Raw genomic sequence first — 16,708 nt, 5'->3', positions numbered from 1 at the left:
ATTCTTCATCCTTTCAATGTCAGATGTTGGCCTTCCACCTTTAATGTGGGCCTATTTACAACCAGCGGTATTGAGTAGCCATGGAAGCTCTATGTCTCCTTCTGTTGCTACTCCTATTGCTACTCCTATTGCTACTCCTACTCATAGTGAACATGAGTCCGAGGACTTCTTCAGCTCAGGCTCTTCATCCGTCGTCTTCGTGTTTCCAGATACTATTGCATTCGACCATGTCAGAGATAAATGTCACCACGCATTTGATACGTTACCAGTATCACAGATCAAAATCGTAGGCTTTGAGTCGTATTTGATCGAACAGTGGATGTGCAGTAGACAGACCAAGAATCAGATAGTCATCTATACTGGTAATCTTAGCGATACCGTGGTGGCATATCGTCTTGAGATCGTCAACAACCGCTCAATATGGCCGTCCAGTTTTCGTCATTATATTGACGAGCTAAGTCGTTCAAAACATTCTTTCCCTACTCAATCTGAGTACGGTACCATCTATGTGACCAACGTGGCTCAGCTTGACGCTTCTTTATCATTAGTCCCCGTCCCTAGTGGAAATCTCAAAGATGTTTACTCCTGCTATGTTGTCAACCATGACCTAAAGCGTCTCGGTTGTGGTTCTAGATCTGCTACTGTCATTTCTATTCCTCCTAAACCAGTTGAGGATAAGTTCAAGTCCACTTTCCACATTCCTCATGAGGTCTCTTTGGACTATGCAGTCAGAGAGTTCGTTATCGTCTTACAAACATTTCTCTACTACTACGGTTTTCTAAGGCCCCAATTTTGTGACGGTCTTTACTGCGATAAAACTGAACTTGCACTCTCCCAATGGTGGAGAATGGTCTCCGATATAAAGTACTGCACGTCTCTTTTGAAGCGACGGCCTCCTAACTGTACCCTAGCCATTTCTGTGCGCAGTGTAATTGGATTCACCTTATTTATAAGGACTCTGCTCGATCTAGGTAGCAACAGTTTTATAACTCCAAAGGACGTTATGGATGCAAGAGGATTCCGACTGTCAATTCTTCTATTTCAAAAGTCCCAAAAGATTTATAGAGAGAAATCTCATGAAGCATTTTTGGACCATGAAACGCTTGTGAAGCTTTTTGAATGGGCAAAAACTGTCAAGACCAACCAAAACTTCGCAAAGGACTTAACCAAGGTGAAGAATATGATGAAAAACACCGTCATGGACTTTGCCTCGGCGAAGATGAAGGAAACCTTTGCAGGAATATCCCCATCTTCTAAAGATGCTTCTAAAAAATTCATTGACTGTCAAGATTTTGAGCAATTTCTCTTGCTTAACCTTGGCAGGCAATTGCAGTACCTTTTCCTTGGTAAGGGTAGACCCATTGAAATCAATAAGATTTCTTTGGCTGCCGAATACAGACGTCTTCAGAAAACGTTGTTGGGGCCTTCTGATAATAAGGTCAATCATGGCAGATTACAGATGACCTCATCCAATGATTCTAACGGACCTAGTGCATCTAATGAATGTCGCGGGCACTATGACGAATTGCCAACTTCTCGTGATAGAATAGGTACCTATGGTACTAATGTAATTTACGATCACAATGGTACGGGTATAATAGATCATTCGCATGGTCAAAAAGGCTCCGGCGAGTGTCCATATTCTTATCGTCAGTTATGTCGGGAAGATGCAGAAGGATTGATATTTGAGAAGAGGCTTAAAAGACGTCATAGCATTCCATCGATAGAAAAAGAGGCCAATATTTATGGTACAGAGATGGAGGTTCTTCGGAGCGCGAGTGATATCAATAAGGGCGTGCTTTACTCCTCGTCTGGAAAGCATGCCTGTGCTTTGAAGAGATCAAACTCGTTTTCCTTGGTAGATGAATCACTTGAAAGTGGAGGTACAGACTGCTTTGAATGGAAGGGAACCATCGATAGTAATATGATTACGAGTGAATGGTTAGCAACTCAGTACATTTACCTATTGAGACAGTTCAAATTGGGAGTATTACAGAAAGCGGCCGATCTCAAAAATGAGGTTGCCTCATCAAAGATTCAGTTTATGAAGGAGATTCGATTGGATCGCGTTTTAGCCAAGTACAGAAACACACAGAGTGAATACACCAAAACTGTGTCCAGGTATTGTGATCTCAACGATAAGTTCAAAACCAGCTATAAGATAAGTGCCCGGTTGAAGTATGAATTGAGATTATTGTTGCAGAAAACTAAAGAGGTGGAGACGAATCTCAAGTCATTGGAAGACATCAACATTCAGTCATTGGAACAAACCATCAAGAAAGCAGCAGCCGATTTCCATGTAAAAGCAGAGAAGTCGCAGAATATGGTTCAACCCTGTGATAGGTATAATCAAGTTAGTGATCCAAACGATCTTGAATGGAAAACCATCATTGCAAAACCTTATCTCATCTTCTACATCTTCGTATGTTACATAAGATGTCTCTGGCTGATGTATTTTGAAAACAGGGCCGTGCTTAGTTCCGGCGACGAATCCCGGGCGTTCCAGAAGTTGTTTCAACAAATATATAACGGGAAAGGTTCTGGCCCTAAGCACGATTAATAATATCCTAATAAAATCAGTCTTTTTTGTCATGAGCTTTCGTTAAGTTGATCGTTGTATTGTTCGGCAGCCTTTCTGACTACCTCTACCGTTGAATTGTAATCATCTTTATATTGAGAACTGAGTTCAGAGAGTATATTCACGTTCTCATCATAAGTTGTCAAGCTATCTTTTACCGAGGCCTTGTAGCCAGCCGAAATGTGGTGTTCCAAGTTGATTCTGTTCTTCAGGTTCTCTTTGATGATCTTTAATATTGCCTGATGTCTGTCTAGTAGGTCTTCAAATTGTGTGCTCAAATACTCCTCTCTCTGGAGTCTCTCCATCAACAGGTCACGCTTCAACTGCAACATCCGGAGTTGTGAATGTTTTTCTGGTGGCGGCCGTTCACGTTCTTCCCTCGAAGTGTAGTCTATTTCACTAGTCAGATTGTTCTTTTTGAGTTCTTCATCAATGGCATTACTACTCTCATTTTCATCATCCAAGGCTTGAAGAAGTCTGTTCAGAAGAAGTTTGGCCTGTGAGAGTTGTTCTAATTGAACTGCATTATCAAAGTCTTTCGTCATTGGGCGATTAATGTAATGAAAATACAATAGTGAGGTCACCAAGAAGATCAATCTCTGCCCGTTGCTCACTTCAGTAAATTCGCGAGCACAAATATTGTTCACTCCATTTTACCATCTACTCAATCGTTATCTCAATACCATTAACTACAAAAATACATTCAAGTCACCTTAATTCTTGTGCTTGTGTTTATGCTCCTTCTTATCCTTGTGCTTGTGCTCGTGCTCTTTTTTATCTTTCTTATGATGGTGTTTTTCTTTCTTCTCTTTCTTCTCTTTCTTCTGCTTCTTCACCTCAGCACCTTCCTCCTCATCTTCTCTCTTTCTCTTCTTTTCAACTTTCTTTGCCTCCTTTTCAACTTTCTTTGCCTCCTTTTCAACTTTCTTTGCCTCCTTTTCAACCTTCTTTGTCTTCTTTTCAACTTTCTTTACCTCCTCATCTTCATCGTCGGAATCAGACTCAGATTCAGATTCAGATTCGGATTCAGAATCAGAGTCTTCCTTCTTCTGCACTGGAGCATCAGCATCAGTATTGTATTGCTTAGATTCATTGATCTCGACTTTTTTGAAGTCCTTTGGTATCTTAGATGTAGTCCTCATGTCTCTTCCCTCTAAAGCACTCAACCTAGACTCAACTTTAGCCCTGACAGATAAACCGTAGTCACCAGAATCATCTCTTTCCTCGCTCAAAGCATCGTATCTAAGTGCCACAGCAGCTTTAGCAGCTAACACTCTGGCAATCTTACCTTTATTCTTACCGGTAGCTTGTCCCACTAGAGAAGCATGGTAAATGAGACCGTACTTAGGGGTGTCGTGCTTGGTCTTCAAAGCTCTGAACAATGCCTTCTCAGCGCCCAAAATCTGAATGGTAGAAGCAGGGGCTTTAGCCAAAGAAATCATAGATCCTGCATGAGCAATCAATCTGGCTCCAACTAACTCTCCCACTAATGCCGTAAGATTTGGCGCTATGGCCTTCATTCTGGCATTTAAATAGTTCGATAGCTGTTCTCTGTATGTGGAAAAGTCGACAACCTGTTGTGCCAAAGCACCGATGTTCTTTAAATCATCGGCGGTAATTTCAGTACCCATAGAGATCTCGGCGGCAGATTTCACCTGTTGCTCAATATCTTCTGGTAGAATTTCGCTGAAGTCGGTCTCTTGAGCGTTAGTTCTGAATCCCATTTTGAGGATGATTCTAGCGTAAGCGGTAGAGTCGACTACAATCTTTGCCAACTCCGGGAAATGCCATCCAAACCATTCCTTCATTCTCATAGAATAGGTATTGATCTCCTTATCAAGCTCATCCAATAAAGAAATGGCCTGAACAATCATAATATCCACCTTATCTGGGCTGAACTTCAACTTGTATCTACCAATGGAATGTGCTAAACCAAGAGACATCGTCGATAGATCCTTGTCTGTCATACCAGGAAGAAGATCCGGTAAGTATTGTCTTATTGCTCTGTAGATATCCAAAGTAGCGGCATCGCTAATGACAGAGTAGTTCAATCCTAACTTGTTAATAGAATTGGCCAATTTAGTCTCTGACACAACCAAATGCGTCTTTTTGTCTGACTTGGCTTCCGTTAACAAATCTTTCAACTGCTCAGAAACTTTACCCTCTGAAATAGAAGTAGCTTCTTCAAGGGCATTGGAAGCAGACTGAAACTTCGAAAAAGCTGCAATCTTGAACTGTTTAAGAACCTTCTCCTCACTGTCAAGATCCTTGAGTAAACTCGAGGATTTATAGATCTTTTTGTCCGAGGACTTCAATAGAGCATAACCTGCTGGTGTCTCTGTAAGGACGAACGACATTTTACTTGCTCAATAATATATCTCAACTCCAACTGTGAACAAAAGAGGATTCAATTACTGGCCGTATAGACAAACAAGATTAAGAAAATTTTTTTTTAATCTTTTGAGCTCTGAAAAATTTTCTGAAAATTTTAAAGGGCAGAAAAAAAAATTGGGCTCTATGTATAGTTGGTGTATGGATGTATACGTCAAATCTATTATTCATTTATGTACGTGTCTATAGTCGTAATCATTGTCCCAATGTGAGTTAAATTCCTTGAGGTTCTGCACAAACTTGTCTTCCAACCTAGAACTTTGCTCATATTCTGGTGGACTGGTTGAAGATGAAGTGGTTTGAAGTCTGTTGTTCTTCCTCTCCTTCTTCCTTACAGTCTTAGCTAGGTCTATTTTCAGGTTGCAATCCCTAATTCCTAATTGTTTGAACTGTAAGTAACACCAGTCAGCAATCGTATTGAAAAGTGGCTTCTCCCCCTTCATATACCTTTTGTATGCAATCTGGTAAATGTCTCTTGTTATCAATGGTCTCACTTCCTTTGATAAATGAAGTCTTACTTTGTCGAATCGGGTGGAGAATGGATTGGTTCTAAATTGAAAGTTTGATAGAGTCTTAAATGTTGATATTCCAGCACCGTTATCAATAATCTTCATACTTTCTAGAGGTGAATATTTTCTGTTGATATATTTGAAGTAGGAAAGATTCCAGTAGTCCCAGAAGTGTCTATTGGAGGGGTTAATTGATTCAATAGCTTTTTGAAAAATGAAATCAGTCTTAGCAAAGTCAATATGTAAGCTATTGTCTATCATATGATTGAGATAACTTATGTAGGCATACTGAGCATCTTGTGGGGTTCTGGCAAGAATCATCTGCCACGCATCATGTTCTGCATTCTCAATATTACTATGTAAAGTTGTGACAATAAGTTGGTTGAATTCGCCGGCGCTGAAAACAACCAAGTTATCTCTAGCAAAGTTGATTATCTCCTTTGCCTTTTCGAACTGCTTGTCTTTCAAAGTAAGCGATAGTAAAGCACTTAGCTGACCCGTTGAGTACTTCGTTGGTAAGCCCAACGTATCATTGTCGTATTGCTGAAGTAACAAGTCAGCAAGATGATGATTCTGAATACGAGAACAGTGATATATGAGGGCAGACATAAGTTCCGGAGCCACTTTCACTGCATCGATAGGCAAGTCTACTATAAGATCTTTAACTAGAGGTCTGTAGCGAGTGTTTTTCGAGAAACAACTGATCATTCTAGCCAAAGTCTCATAGTAGTAATAGTTATTGAAACAGTTGTTATTGGGTGAATCAACATCTGAGCTGTATAGCTTGTTATGGAAAGGTTTTATGATGTTCCATACACTATATACAGATGCAGGATCATTAAAATGGATCCGATTCTCGATGTATCTGTAGCAGAAGGCCAAATAATGATGAAGAAGTCCGGAGTATGTGAGTTGTGCTATAGTATTCAATTCATAATTATCGGTATAAATAGGCATACTAGCTGCCATGATCGAGATAGCATGACCCAACTCTTTTATGACCAGCTCGGACATCTTCACATATTCTGGGCTCGTAATCAGTCTTTCCGAAAGAGGTGATGACTTCGCTAGTATTGCCACTATTTCTGACTGAGAGAGATTGAAGAAGGATGCACAAGATGGATTACCAGAAACTTGTCTGTACTTTGTGACCATTCTGTTATATCTATCAATTAATTCGAAGATGGTGATGAGATCTCGCAAATCATTAGATGGATCCTTGACACAAAGTAACTTCAAAAGACTATCTAGAGTAACAGAATTTGCTATCACCAAGGCTCTTTGAAAAGTTTGTTTATCGTCATGTTTTAGAGCATTGAAAATGGTGGCTCGTAAAATAATGGTTGCCAAATCTGTCATGTTGAACGTAATAGAGAGTTGAAATATTGACAAGGTAAGAGACTGATGACCCTCTAAGGATGAGCTTTTTGACTGTAAAATAAATAGTTTCTTTCGTAATGCAATTCGGTTGACCTTATAGGAGATAAGCTCAATGGTTTCACTGTTAGGAGTTTTCGTCTCTTGTATATAGTTGAAAGCATTTGAAAGAAGGAGATGAGGATTGAAAGCATCCAGCAAGGAAGAGACCAGATGAATATCTTCGGAGTCATTGTTGTTCAGCAGCGTGAGCAAATGATATTTTTCGGGCATCTCGTATATTAAAGAGGTAATAGAAGGTTGATCCGACGTCTTAATAGGACCCTGACGTAATCGTTTGACTAATTGAGTATAAGGAATTGTAGACAGCCGTCTACATCGCAATGCAAACAATCCCGTATACTTCTGCATGATGAAACATACAATTGACAAAGGAAAGAAAATAAAGAACGTGTGGTTAGCAAATGTCTTCTGATAGTGGCAGCATATGACTTGCTGAGAGGTCAACTGCTTACAAAGGTAAAACCAAAAATTCGACCCCGATATTCGAGCCCGAAATTCCGGCCTCAGAATTCGAGCCTTAAAAATGATCTACGGTCAGAGAATCAAAGTTGTTCTAGGAAGGAATGAGCCAATTGACATTCAAAATAACTAAAAACTAGTCGACGTGTTTCTGCTAATACTGTTGCTGAATATATTCAATCACGCTGTGTTTTCCGACAGTATATACTTGATCATCCTTCTATCTCCAATATGCTTCACTTCTTCCGTATATCGTCTGATTTCTCATAGAAAAGATCGCGAAAAAAATACTACACGAAAAGTATCTGAAAAGTATTGGTTTCACATCAGTCTGCAGTGTCTACTTGTTTCGCTCGACATTCGCTATGTTTAAACAAGCAGCTGGTGCTACAGCTATATCTCTAGGTGCCTTCTCGTTTTTCTGGTTTGGTCGTTCCAGTTCAACGAAAAGTCCTACACAGCCCGCCCCATCGCCAATTGGTACCCCTGGTGGTCCCGGTAAAGTTCCCTCAAAGCCACTGGAAAATACGACGCCGGCCACCCAGTCTTCTAACATCAATCCTACGGATTTCTTCTCGTACTATGGTTTTCCAGGTCCTATTCATGACTTGGAAAAGCACCAGGAATACGTCTCGGTGTACGATCGACGCACCAGAAACCCATATTATGTGGTTGAGCATTTGACTCCAGAGTCTCTTAGAAAAGGACCTACCAATGGAAACCGAAAGGGCTCATTTTTCAAAGAGGATGAATCTATACCGGATAACTTCAGAGCACTTCTAAGGGATTATTTCCGTTCCGGTTATGACAGAGGACATCAGGCACCGGCGGCTGACGCAAAGTTATCCCAAGCAGCTATGAACGAGACGTTTCTTCTGACTAACATGTCGCCTCAAATCGGTGAGGGGTTTAATCGAGACTACTGGGCATCGCTTGAATATTTCTGTAGATGTCTAACACAGCAGTATCGATCAGTGCGTATCATCACTGGTCCTCTTTTCCTTCCTAAAAGAGATCCTGTCGATGGCAAATTCAAAATAACTTATGAGGTCATTGGTAACCCACCAAATGTAGCTGTTCCAACGCATTTCTTCAAGTTGATTATCGGCGAGAAGTCCTTTAAAAGAGATTCAGAGTCTAAAGAGGTTGCTGTGGCTGCATTTGTACTACCAAATTCCAGAATTCCCAATGAGGTTCCATTATCTTCATTTCAGGTTCCAATAGACGCATTAGAAAGGTCGTCCGGTTTAGAACTTCTCAAAAGGCTACCTGATAGCAATAAGAAGAACTTATGTAAAGAAGTTCACTGTGAAATCATAGTGAGAGACTTCACGAACAGTGTCAAAGCACTTCCAGCTCCAAAAAAGTAGACTTAATAGATATAATTTTCTCCAAAGAGCTTTTCCTCGTAGATCCGTGCCAGTAAACTAACTTTACGGCCTTTGATGGTCTTGGTGGCTGTGGATAGATCGTTGGACGAAGGTTTACTGCGTTCCTTCTGTACTATTAAATCCTTTTCTGTGTATTTAATTAACTCAGAGGTGAGTTGGTCCGATGGTTTCACCAGCTCATTTATCCATCTTCTAGGTAAACTCTTGTTCTTCTTGGAATTCTCTCGTCTAATCGGTTTTCTGGTCTTTAGGCTAACTCTAAAATTTTCTGGAAGTAGAATCACTTCCGATAAGGCAGTTGTTGGCACTGCTGGCGTTGGCTGAATCACCGTTGGTGAAGATGGCGGTGGTGGTCTCCTGGAAGAGTGATTATGCGAGGGTATAATAGGCCTAGTCGGTAATCTTGGAAGTTCTTTAATGAATAAAGTATCTTCTTCTTTTGATGCTTCTTCCTCCCCTTTTAGAAGAGCATTCAAAACATTACTTTTGAAGCTCTCAAATGCCAGAAAGTCGCTGACCGTAATATAGTTATTGAACTCTTCCATGCCACTATCAGTTCCAAAGACTCTGATTTTATTATAATGCCTCATTACTGCATGAACGAACTTGAATAGGTTATCAAAACCGACCTCATCTGGATCGTTGATCTCTGGATTATCATCGAACAGAACCTTGGTGTACGCTAAAATCAGTCGGAGAATCTGTCTTCTTCTTACCGTCTCAGGATGTTTTGTGTAGTCTTCAAAAAGATGAACCTCGTCGTTCAACTTCTCCAATAACGCATGAAAGAACTTGAACACTTTGATTATAATGTACGAGTTATCATATTGTCCGTCCGTTACCTCGCCTGCAATCCTTTTGGCATTTTGGTATATTAATATGTCATTGAACAAGGTATTGAGCTCCTCAACATTATCATAGTCGACTTCTGTGCCAACCAGTGCCTCCTGAGGGATTAATGGGTCGAAAGACTCACTCAACTTGTATATGAACTTCATCAGAATGATATAATGCTCTAGAAAGGAAAAATCTGATAGATATACACTCTGGTTTCGTTTTATACATCCATTCAATATGGAAACAGTCATTTTGGTTTCTTCATCGAGATAGTTAATTCTCATTACCATCTGCCATTCATCGCTCGTAAGCTCGAAGTTGAGTTTGGCTGTCTTTAAATAGGCCATAAGGTTATTGTATATACGTGAAAACTGTGCCAAAGGAAACTGGTTGTCAACAACAAGTGGCGATCCATAAACAGGAGGTAGTCGCTTCGATATGGTGACATTGGAGTTCTTGTAGACAGTCCTATCCACTATGTAGGTCATGAGAGATATAGGGATACCGGTGATATCTAAGTGATCTGCCAGTTTGGTAAGGTTTTCACAGTGAACGATCTTCCCGTCAAACTTCCAAAGAGTCTTAAAAAGCTCCACAAAGGATTTGACAAGCCAATTGCCATGAACTATATATAGCTTCAGAAGTAGCTCTTTCTTTTGGAGAGATATCGCCTGAAAGAGCCTGATAAAGTTCAAAGGAAATTGAAGCCGAACTTTGGCCGAGAGATCGTATTTGCTGAACGCCGTGGTGAAGAAGATCAGGCAAAATTGTTCATCTTCCGGTAGTTTCCCCCATAAATGATCTGTGAATCTGTGAATCTCGTCTTCTGTGCCAGTATTGTTCAAGATCTGCACCGGTATAAACGTGGAATCGAAGACGTAGACGGGCAGTCTAGATTCCAATTCTATGATCTGTGTTTTATAAAGGATTCTATCACAGTTCATTGGCACTCAGAAACAAACGAGGGGTGTTCAGCTCCACGTGGGATTTAGTCAAGTAGAAAGGCTTTATAGGTATGAGCCAAAGAGACGTAATGATTTTTTTGAGGCTCTTTTTCGCGATTTTTGGGGAGCTTTTTAAAGAGGTAAGAGATCGAAAGAGATCTCCTAAAGATGAGACGATTAGATCGAGTCATTGTAGAATGAAGCGATCAAGGAACAAAAGCCAAAGAGATCAACACCTCTGATGTTTTTTATGTTTGTTCTTGGAAAATATTGGCTAAAGATATAAAACCGGTCTGTCGAAGGTAAAAATGTTAAACACTTTCTGATATTATTCTTAGAGGATTTAATTGAGAATCCAGAGAACAGAGAATTTATACTCTTCTACATGCACTGATTATTCTAAAGATTTGACGCTTGATATGCATCATTTACCGTATTGATGACCTTGTTATACTCTTTTTATCCTTCAACAAGGCTAATATGGTATTATTCACTACAACGACGGTGTTGTCATAGACATGATGATGCATTTCATAATGTATAGAAATATCGATAACTATTTAGAAGTGATTAGAACACTGTATACGCAAGCAGAAGCTTTGAAGAAAAGAGAACAAATGGTGCACCTGCAATGAAAGCGGTGCCAAAAAATATAAGTTAATAATGGATAAAATGAATTGTTTTACTCAGCCTTAGCGTTCTTCTCGAAGATTGCCTTTAGCTGCTGATCGTATGTACTGTTACCGGCACCGCTATCCTTGATAACAGCAATCCTCATGGTGGCCAACAAGTTATGAGCAGCATTGGAATGGGCGTATACACCACCGTTGAATGCTACTGTAGCATCCTTACCGAATGAGGTTCTGAGAAGAGCCGGTCCACCAGGATGATCGCTTAGGAAATCGGCACAGTTGTGAACAATACCGGAAATGACAACCAAACCTTTTTGGCACTTTGCATTTTCAAAGAACTCATCCTTATTCCAGACAGGCAACTCACTTAACTGAGGACCCCAATTCAACTTCGATCTTTCCTTGTCCAACTGCTTCTGTTTCTGCTGCAGAGCACATTGATCAATAGCATTCTGAGAGAATCTCTTCAAGTTATAAGCCAGACCTATCTTGGAAGTGAGCCAGATGATTACTTTGGTAGGGTCATATTGATACCATTTCAATGCGTTTCTGTAATCGGATGGGAACTCATGATGGAAATTGTGATAACCTTCACCAAAGGTAACCAACGCAGTAATGACGTGGTCACGAGGGGTGTGAGTATCATCAAATGGTTGAGTACCTATCCAATGAGCTAGGGAGTTGACACAAAATGTAGCCTGTTGAATGAGGAAACTTTTGAGTACACCAGCGTAAACAAATCCTCCCCAGAAGTCGTTGAAAAGAAATTTGGCGACTAGGGCAGGGAAGATAAAGGCCATGAATAGCATGATGGCCAAGTAGTGTCTGTGCTGAAATCTAACAACCCAGTCATCGACCAAATCGCTAATATCAGCACGGGCTTTATATCTTGGATTGGGAACCAAAAGCATCCAGCCGAGATGGGAATACCAAAAACCCTTTCTGGCGTCATATGGGTCTCTATTAGTATCTGTATAACGGTGATGGATTCTATGAGAATGTCCCCACCATTTGATGGAGCCTTCAATAGCAGAAGCACCAAATAAGGCGTAGAAGATCCTAATTGGGAGGCGACCCTTGTAAGATCTGTGGGACCAAAGTCTATGGTATCCGGCAGTAATGGAGCAACCACTGAAAACATACATAACAAAGGCAAGACCAACAACCTGCCAGGTAGGCTTGACCCAATATGCCATAATCATACCAACCAAGGGGACAGCAAGAACCAACGTTGTATTTAACCAGTTGATGTGCTTGTACCAGTTGTCCATAGTCCAAGACTGTTCAGAGATGTGCTTCTCCTTCTGGTATTTCTCCTTTAAGGCTTTATCCTTTGCCAACAACTGAGCAACAGAATCCCTAGTAATTTCTCCAGCAGTAACCTGAGTCATAGACTTGGTACCCATCAGTTTACCTCCAATACCAGAGGCCACGATTCTTCTGACGGGCTTGTTAGTACCAGCGGCCACTGAATTGGCCTGCGTGATATTAACAGATTCAACACCAGACATACTTAGCAATAAAGAGGAAGAAAAAGTGATTGGCAAAAGAGAGTATTAGGACACATATTGTTATCTACTTATATCAGACTGACCGCAGATCATTATGCTGACACAACTATTGAGCCCAATCAATTTCAATTTGAGTTGGGTCCATTACCCAAACAGTTATCAGGGGAAAAATTTTATGTGAGATCTTTAGGGGGACCAACAGAGTGATGATGCGGTAAGGGCTTCCTTTATTTTGAGCCCCTTGCAGGCACCGCTCCCGGTAGGAACAAAAAAAAAGTGGGCGCATTGCCGAGTAGCCACAGTAGAGTACCCAAACGCTCAAGGATTCAACTTACAACTGACCATCTGCTATATTTGAGATGATATCACATTATACGAGGAGCTTAGTAGACCTACAAACGGTTGTCAACGACATAAAAATGGTGTTATCAGTAAATTGACCGGTTGCTGGGTCAAGTCCCTATTTGCCTGAGTTTCCCGTTGACCCAACAAAAAGGGCGCGGTCGGGCCAATTAAACAAAAATAATTTGACGTGAAACGTAGAGATTTCCCGAGTTCGACGGGACGACGACGCTTGTCAATCTATTGTCGACATGCTTTGGTCACTTAACTAACTCATCTCATCAGCGTCCAATGATTACTGTCATAGGATCCCTTAACTATGATCTAGTTACATTTACGAAACGAGTTCCCGAGGCCGGAGAAACCATTCAAGGTGACCTGTTCGAAGAGCATTTGGGAGGAAAAGGTATGAATGAATGTGTCGCTGTGGTGAGCTTGATACATTCAGAGTTACGGAAGCATATCAGAATGTGGGGAAGAGTTGGAGATGACCGCCAAGGTCAAATGTTCCTCGACAAGCTTCATTCGTTGAATGTGGATACCAGCTCAGTGAAAACACTACCAAATACCCGTTCTGGCAGTGCTACCATTATGGTCGAGGAATTAACTGGTGAGAACCGAATCATCATCATTGGAGGTGCCAATAGCCAATTGAGACCTACCGAAGATGAACTTCGGGCCAGTTTCCCATCCGATTCCAGTGAAAAGCAGTTTGTCGTGTTACAAAATGAGTTCCCTGACCCACTATACGTGATCAACTGGCTTGGTGATAATAGACCCAACGTCACTACCTTCTATAATCCTTCTCCACTGAAAAAGGAACTACTTAAGATGGAAATCTTGAACAAAGTTGAATATTTAGTGGTTAATAGAGGAGAAGCTTGGGGCCTTATCGGTGAAAGTGCCAAGGGAGCCCAAGGAGCCCAAGGAGCCCAGGGAGCCGAAGGAGCCAATGATAATGAACTCGTTATCTCAATGCTTAGAAGCTTTCTGGATAAGCCAACTCTTATCATTACTTTGGGATCCAAAGGTTGCATATTCAATCAACCGACAATGGATCCCAAATCCTACCATTTCGTTCCAAGTAGGAAAGTCAGCAACGTCGTTGATACAACCGGAGCAGGTGATACATTTTTAGGTGGAACGGTGGCTGAGCTATATAGTGGAGCCTCATTGAAAGATGCCTTAAACTTCGCCACTGCTGCTTCCTCATTAGCTATTCAGAAAAAAGGTGCTGTGGAAGGTATTCCAAAGTATGCGAATGTCAAAAATATCATGTAAATCTAGTAAACTATTCATTGTATACATTGAACAAAAAGTTACATCAAAGAGTGTCCATTTGAGGGTGTGGTCGGTCTTACTCCTGCTGCTGTTGAATGCTAGTCATGTTTAGACCCTGAGGAAGATTCAAATTCAACGAACTTAAAGGGGGAAGTTGACCAGTAATCGAAGAAGGTGAAGAAGTAGAAGATGAAACAGACTTCGCCACAATAGGAGGTGCCATAGATGTCACGGGGCTTATTTTGGGAGATACGGAAGGAGTTTGAAGTGGAGTCAGTTCAGGGGTTTGCGATGTGTGTTGTTGTGGTTGCACTTGTTCCTGGGAGCCAAATGTAGTATTCTGAATATTTGTAGTCGAGTTGGCTGATCTAAGAAGTGAAATTGGAGGAACTAGAGAGGGAGAAGAAGGTCTATATTGCTGCTGAGACCGCGAATACTCAGCAAGATCCGTATTGGAAAGAGACCTGTCTATCGAAGCGATACTTACGTTGCTAGGAACATATTGTAAACCAGGTAGTGTGTTGTTCAACTGCGCCAACGAATTTGTGGACTGAGCTTTGAGTGGTGTAAACATAGTGAGAGAGGGAAAAGCAGAAAGGACTGGTCTTTGCTGAAACATCGGTCTAGAAATTGGCGAAAGAGGAGCAAGACGAGTTGTGGGGCTGGTTGCAGTTCCCGCTGTAGCAGTTGGGACAGTGGCAGTGTTAGGCCTTGAGAAATACTGTGAAAGCGACGGAAGTGATTTCACATACTGAATATCGGGTGTGCTATCACCAGTCTCTCCACCAGTGCGGAGGGCTAATGTAGATGAACCGGATACAAGTGCAGCTGCTGCCCTTTGTGCCTCGAAGTGCACTTCCTGTTGCTGCTTCAAGTTCTGCAACTCCTGGGATGCAGCAGTAGCTAATGCGTCGATATTGACAAAAGACCGGGTACCCATCCCCAAATTCAAGCTAGAATCCGTAGTATCAGACAGAAACTCCGGCTTGATTTGCATGAGCTCACGTTTCTCCTTAAAAGCGCTTCCAATAACGGAATGGGCTTTAATAACGACACCTTCATCGTCATCGCTCTCTGATTTAAACTGTTCTTCGGCCTCATCTTGTCCCTGAGACATTTCAGTCAACTTATTTGTGGAATTTTGAACCTTACGCTTCTGCTGCTGACGACGAGTGAGCTTAGTAGTGGAACTAGACTTATGAATGGCAGCATTTCTTCTCCTTGAGTTCGGATTGCTATGAATTCTAGCATGTCTAGTCAACTCGTCGGAGCGGGAAAACCGCTTGAAACAACCGGGATAATTGCACTTGTGGGGCTTTTCTCCAGTATGTGTACGTATATGCCTTGTCTGGTGTTCGAGTCGATGGAAGGCCTTGTTACAAAGCGGACACTTGTAAGGCCTTGGAGAATCATCTCCGGTATTTTTCTTCTTTCTGGGCTTTACCTTGTGGGACAAAGTGGGTGAAGATGCGGTACCGGCCGGTGGATTCTGGATTCTGATTTTTGTGAAGGGTGAAGAAGCAGAACTTTGCGGAGACTGATTACCAGAATCATTGAGTACGCTATTGTTCTGAATGTTCGTAGCCATTCTGAAAGTTGTCTGGTTCTCTAAAGGAATTCCTTCCATTGTGGTAAGCAGAAAAGAAGAAGAGAAGGGGAACGGGAAAATGATAATGAGTGGAAAATTGTGGATATAGAGAAAAAAAATATTGAGACTTGAGGTGAAATTGTGGGGAAGCCTGACTAATCGAGGAGGCAGATGCAAAGAAGGAAAAAAGGAATGGTAGTTAATATACGGGGGGAATACGGGGTAAAATACGGGGTAGAAATAATGACATGGTAACAGTTAAAGCTCAACGAAGGACCATAGGAGATGCAGGTGGAATGGATTGAAGTGAGCTGAGTCTGGAGGTGAAATGGGAAATCGTGGGGAACCAGGCGAGAATAAATTATAGGCATCGGGGGTAGTGGGCTCGTACCGGGAGCTCGGAATCGGGGTACGGGGGTCATTCATGAAGGGCCCCACCGGGAGAGGAGAGCACAGCAGCGGAGAAGCAGGTTCATATGTGATGCGCCCCACCGGGAGAACTTGCCATAGTGAGTACCGCGACACTGAAGACGCTGAACCCCAAATAGATCTCCCCACCCCCATTACTTAAATTAGAAAGAACAATACCCCTACATCACCGTGTTGCATTATTCCAGAAAAGTTCTACCAAGCTGTATCGGCTCTTGGTGGAACTCCGACGCACAAGTAGATATTTCAGGCCTCGCGATATCATGATGAATAAAGCCAATGCCACCCAAATAGGACATGCCAAGTGATCGCAATTACTGTTCGGACTTGAGTTTTCCAATTATTACCGTTGCCTTGAGTAACGGCGCTCACGAAA

General features: G+C 41.7%; 9 protein-coding genes across 9 annotated transcripts; 3 read left to right on the top strand and 6 right to left on the bottom strand.

Annotated features, from left to right (window-relative positions):
* Positions 1-16: 16 nt before the first annotated feature.
* FOA43_000883 (uncharacterized protein) lies at positions 17-2,560 on the top strand (the record flags this gene model as incomplete). The annotated part of the gene is made up of 1 exon (XM_038921208.1): positions 17-2,560. One exon carries the CDS (start codon positions 17-19, stop codon positions 2,558-2,560), a length of 2,544 nt encoding a protein of 847 aa, XP_038777136.1.
* A 29-nt stretch (positions 2,561-2,589) lies between these two features.
* On the bottom strand, positions 2,590-3,104 carry FOA43_000882 (uncharacterized protein; the record flags this gene model as incomplete). Its single annotated transcript, XM_038921207.1, has 2 exons — positions 2,590-3,055; positions 3,100-3,104. 2 exons carry the CDS (start codon positions 3,102-3,104, stop codon positions 2,590-2,592), a joined length of 471 nt encoding a protein of 156 aa, XP_038777135.1.
* Positions 3,105-3,291: 187 nt separating this feature from the next.
* Positions 3,292-4,935, bottom strand: NOP58 (Nucleolar protein 58; the record flags this gene model as incomplete). Its single annotated transcript, XM_038921206.1, has 1 exon — positions 3,292-4,935. The coding sequence occupies one exon, from the start codon at positions 4,933-4,935 to the stop codon at positions 3,292-3,294; it is 1,644 nt and encodes a 547-aa protein (XP_038777134.1).
* A 201-nt stretch (positions 4,936-5,136) lies between these two features.
* Positions 5,137-7,266, bottom strand: FOA43_000880 (uncharacterized protein; the record flags this gene model as incomplete). Its single annotated transcript, XM_038921205.1, has 2 exons — positions 5,137-7,228; positions 7,259-7,266. 2 exons carry the CDS (start codon positions 7,264-7,266, stop codon positions 5,137-5,139), a joined length of 2,100 nt encoding a protein of 699 aa, XP_038777133.1.
* Positions 7,267-7,742: 476 nt separating this feature from the next.
* NUC1 (nuclease) lies at positions 7,743-8,747 on the top strand (the record flags this gene model as incomplete). The annotated part of the gene is made up of 1 exon (XM_038921204.1): positions 7,743-8,747. One exon carries the CDS (start codon positions 7,743-7,745, stop codon positions 8,745-8,747), a length of 1,005 nt encoding a protein of 334 aa, XP_038777132.1.
* A 2-nt stretch (positions 8,748-8,749) lies between these two features.
* On the bottom strand, positions 8,750-10,093 carry FOA43_000878 (uncharacterized protein; the record flags this gene model as incomplete). Its single annotated transcript, XM_038921203.1, has 1 exon — positions 8,750-10,093. One exon carries the CDS (start codon positions 10,091-10,093, stop codon positions 8,750-8,752), a length of 1,344 nt encoding a protein of 447 aa, XP_038777131.1.
* A 1,138-nt stretch (positions 10,094-11,231) lies between these two features.
* Positions 11,232-12,692, bottom strand: FOA43_000877 (uncharacterized protein; the record flags this gene model as incomplete). The annotated part of the gene is made up of 1 exon (XM_038921202.1): positions 11,232-12,692. One exon carries the CDS (start codon positions 12,690-12,692, stop codon positions 11,232-11,234), a length of 1,461 nt encoding a protein of 486 aa, XP_038777130.1.
* Positions 12,693-13,325: 633 nt separating this feature from the next.
* FOA43_000876 (uncharacterized protein) lies at positions 13,326-14,315 on the top strand (the record flags this gene model as incomplete). Its single annotated transcript, XM_038921201.1, has 1 exon — positions 13,326-14,315. One exon carries the CDS (start codon positions 13,326-13,328, stop codon positions 14,313-14,315), a length of 990 nt encoding a protein of 329 aa, XP_038777129.1.
* Positions 14,316-14,391: 76 nt separating this feature from the next.
* On the bottom strand, positions 14,392-15,942 carry FOA43_000875 (uncharacterized protein; the record flags this gene model as incomplete). Its single annotated transcript, XM_038921200.1, has 2 exons — positions 14,392-14,413; positions 14,516-15,942. 2 exons carry the CDS (start codon positions 15,940-15,942, stop codon positions 14,392-14,394), a joined length of 1,449 nt encoding a protein of 482 aa, XP_038777128.1.
* Between the last annotated feature and the right edge of the window lie 766 nt (positions 15,943-16,708).

Source organism: Brettanomyces nanus, chromosome 1, assembly GCF_011074865.1.
Source record: "Brettanomyces nanus chromosome 1, complete sequence".
Lineage (NCBI taxonomy): Eukaryota > Fungi > Ascomycota > Pichiomycetes > Pichiales > Pichiaceae > Brettanomyces > Brettanomyces nanus.
This window is presented reverse-complemented; position numbering and strand designations above follow the sequence as displayed.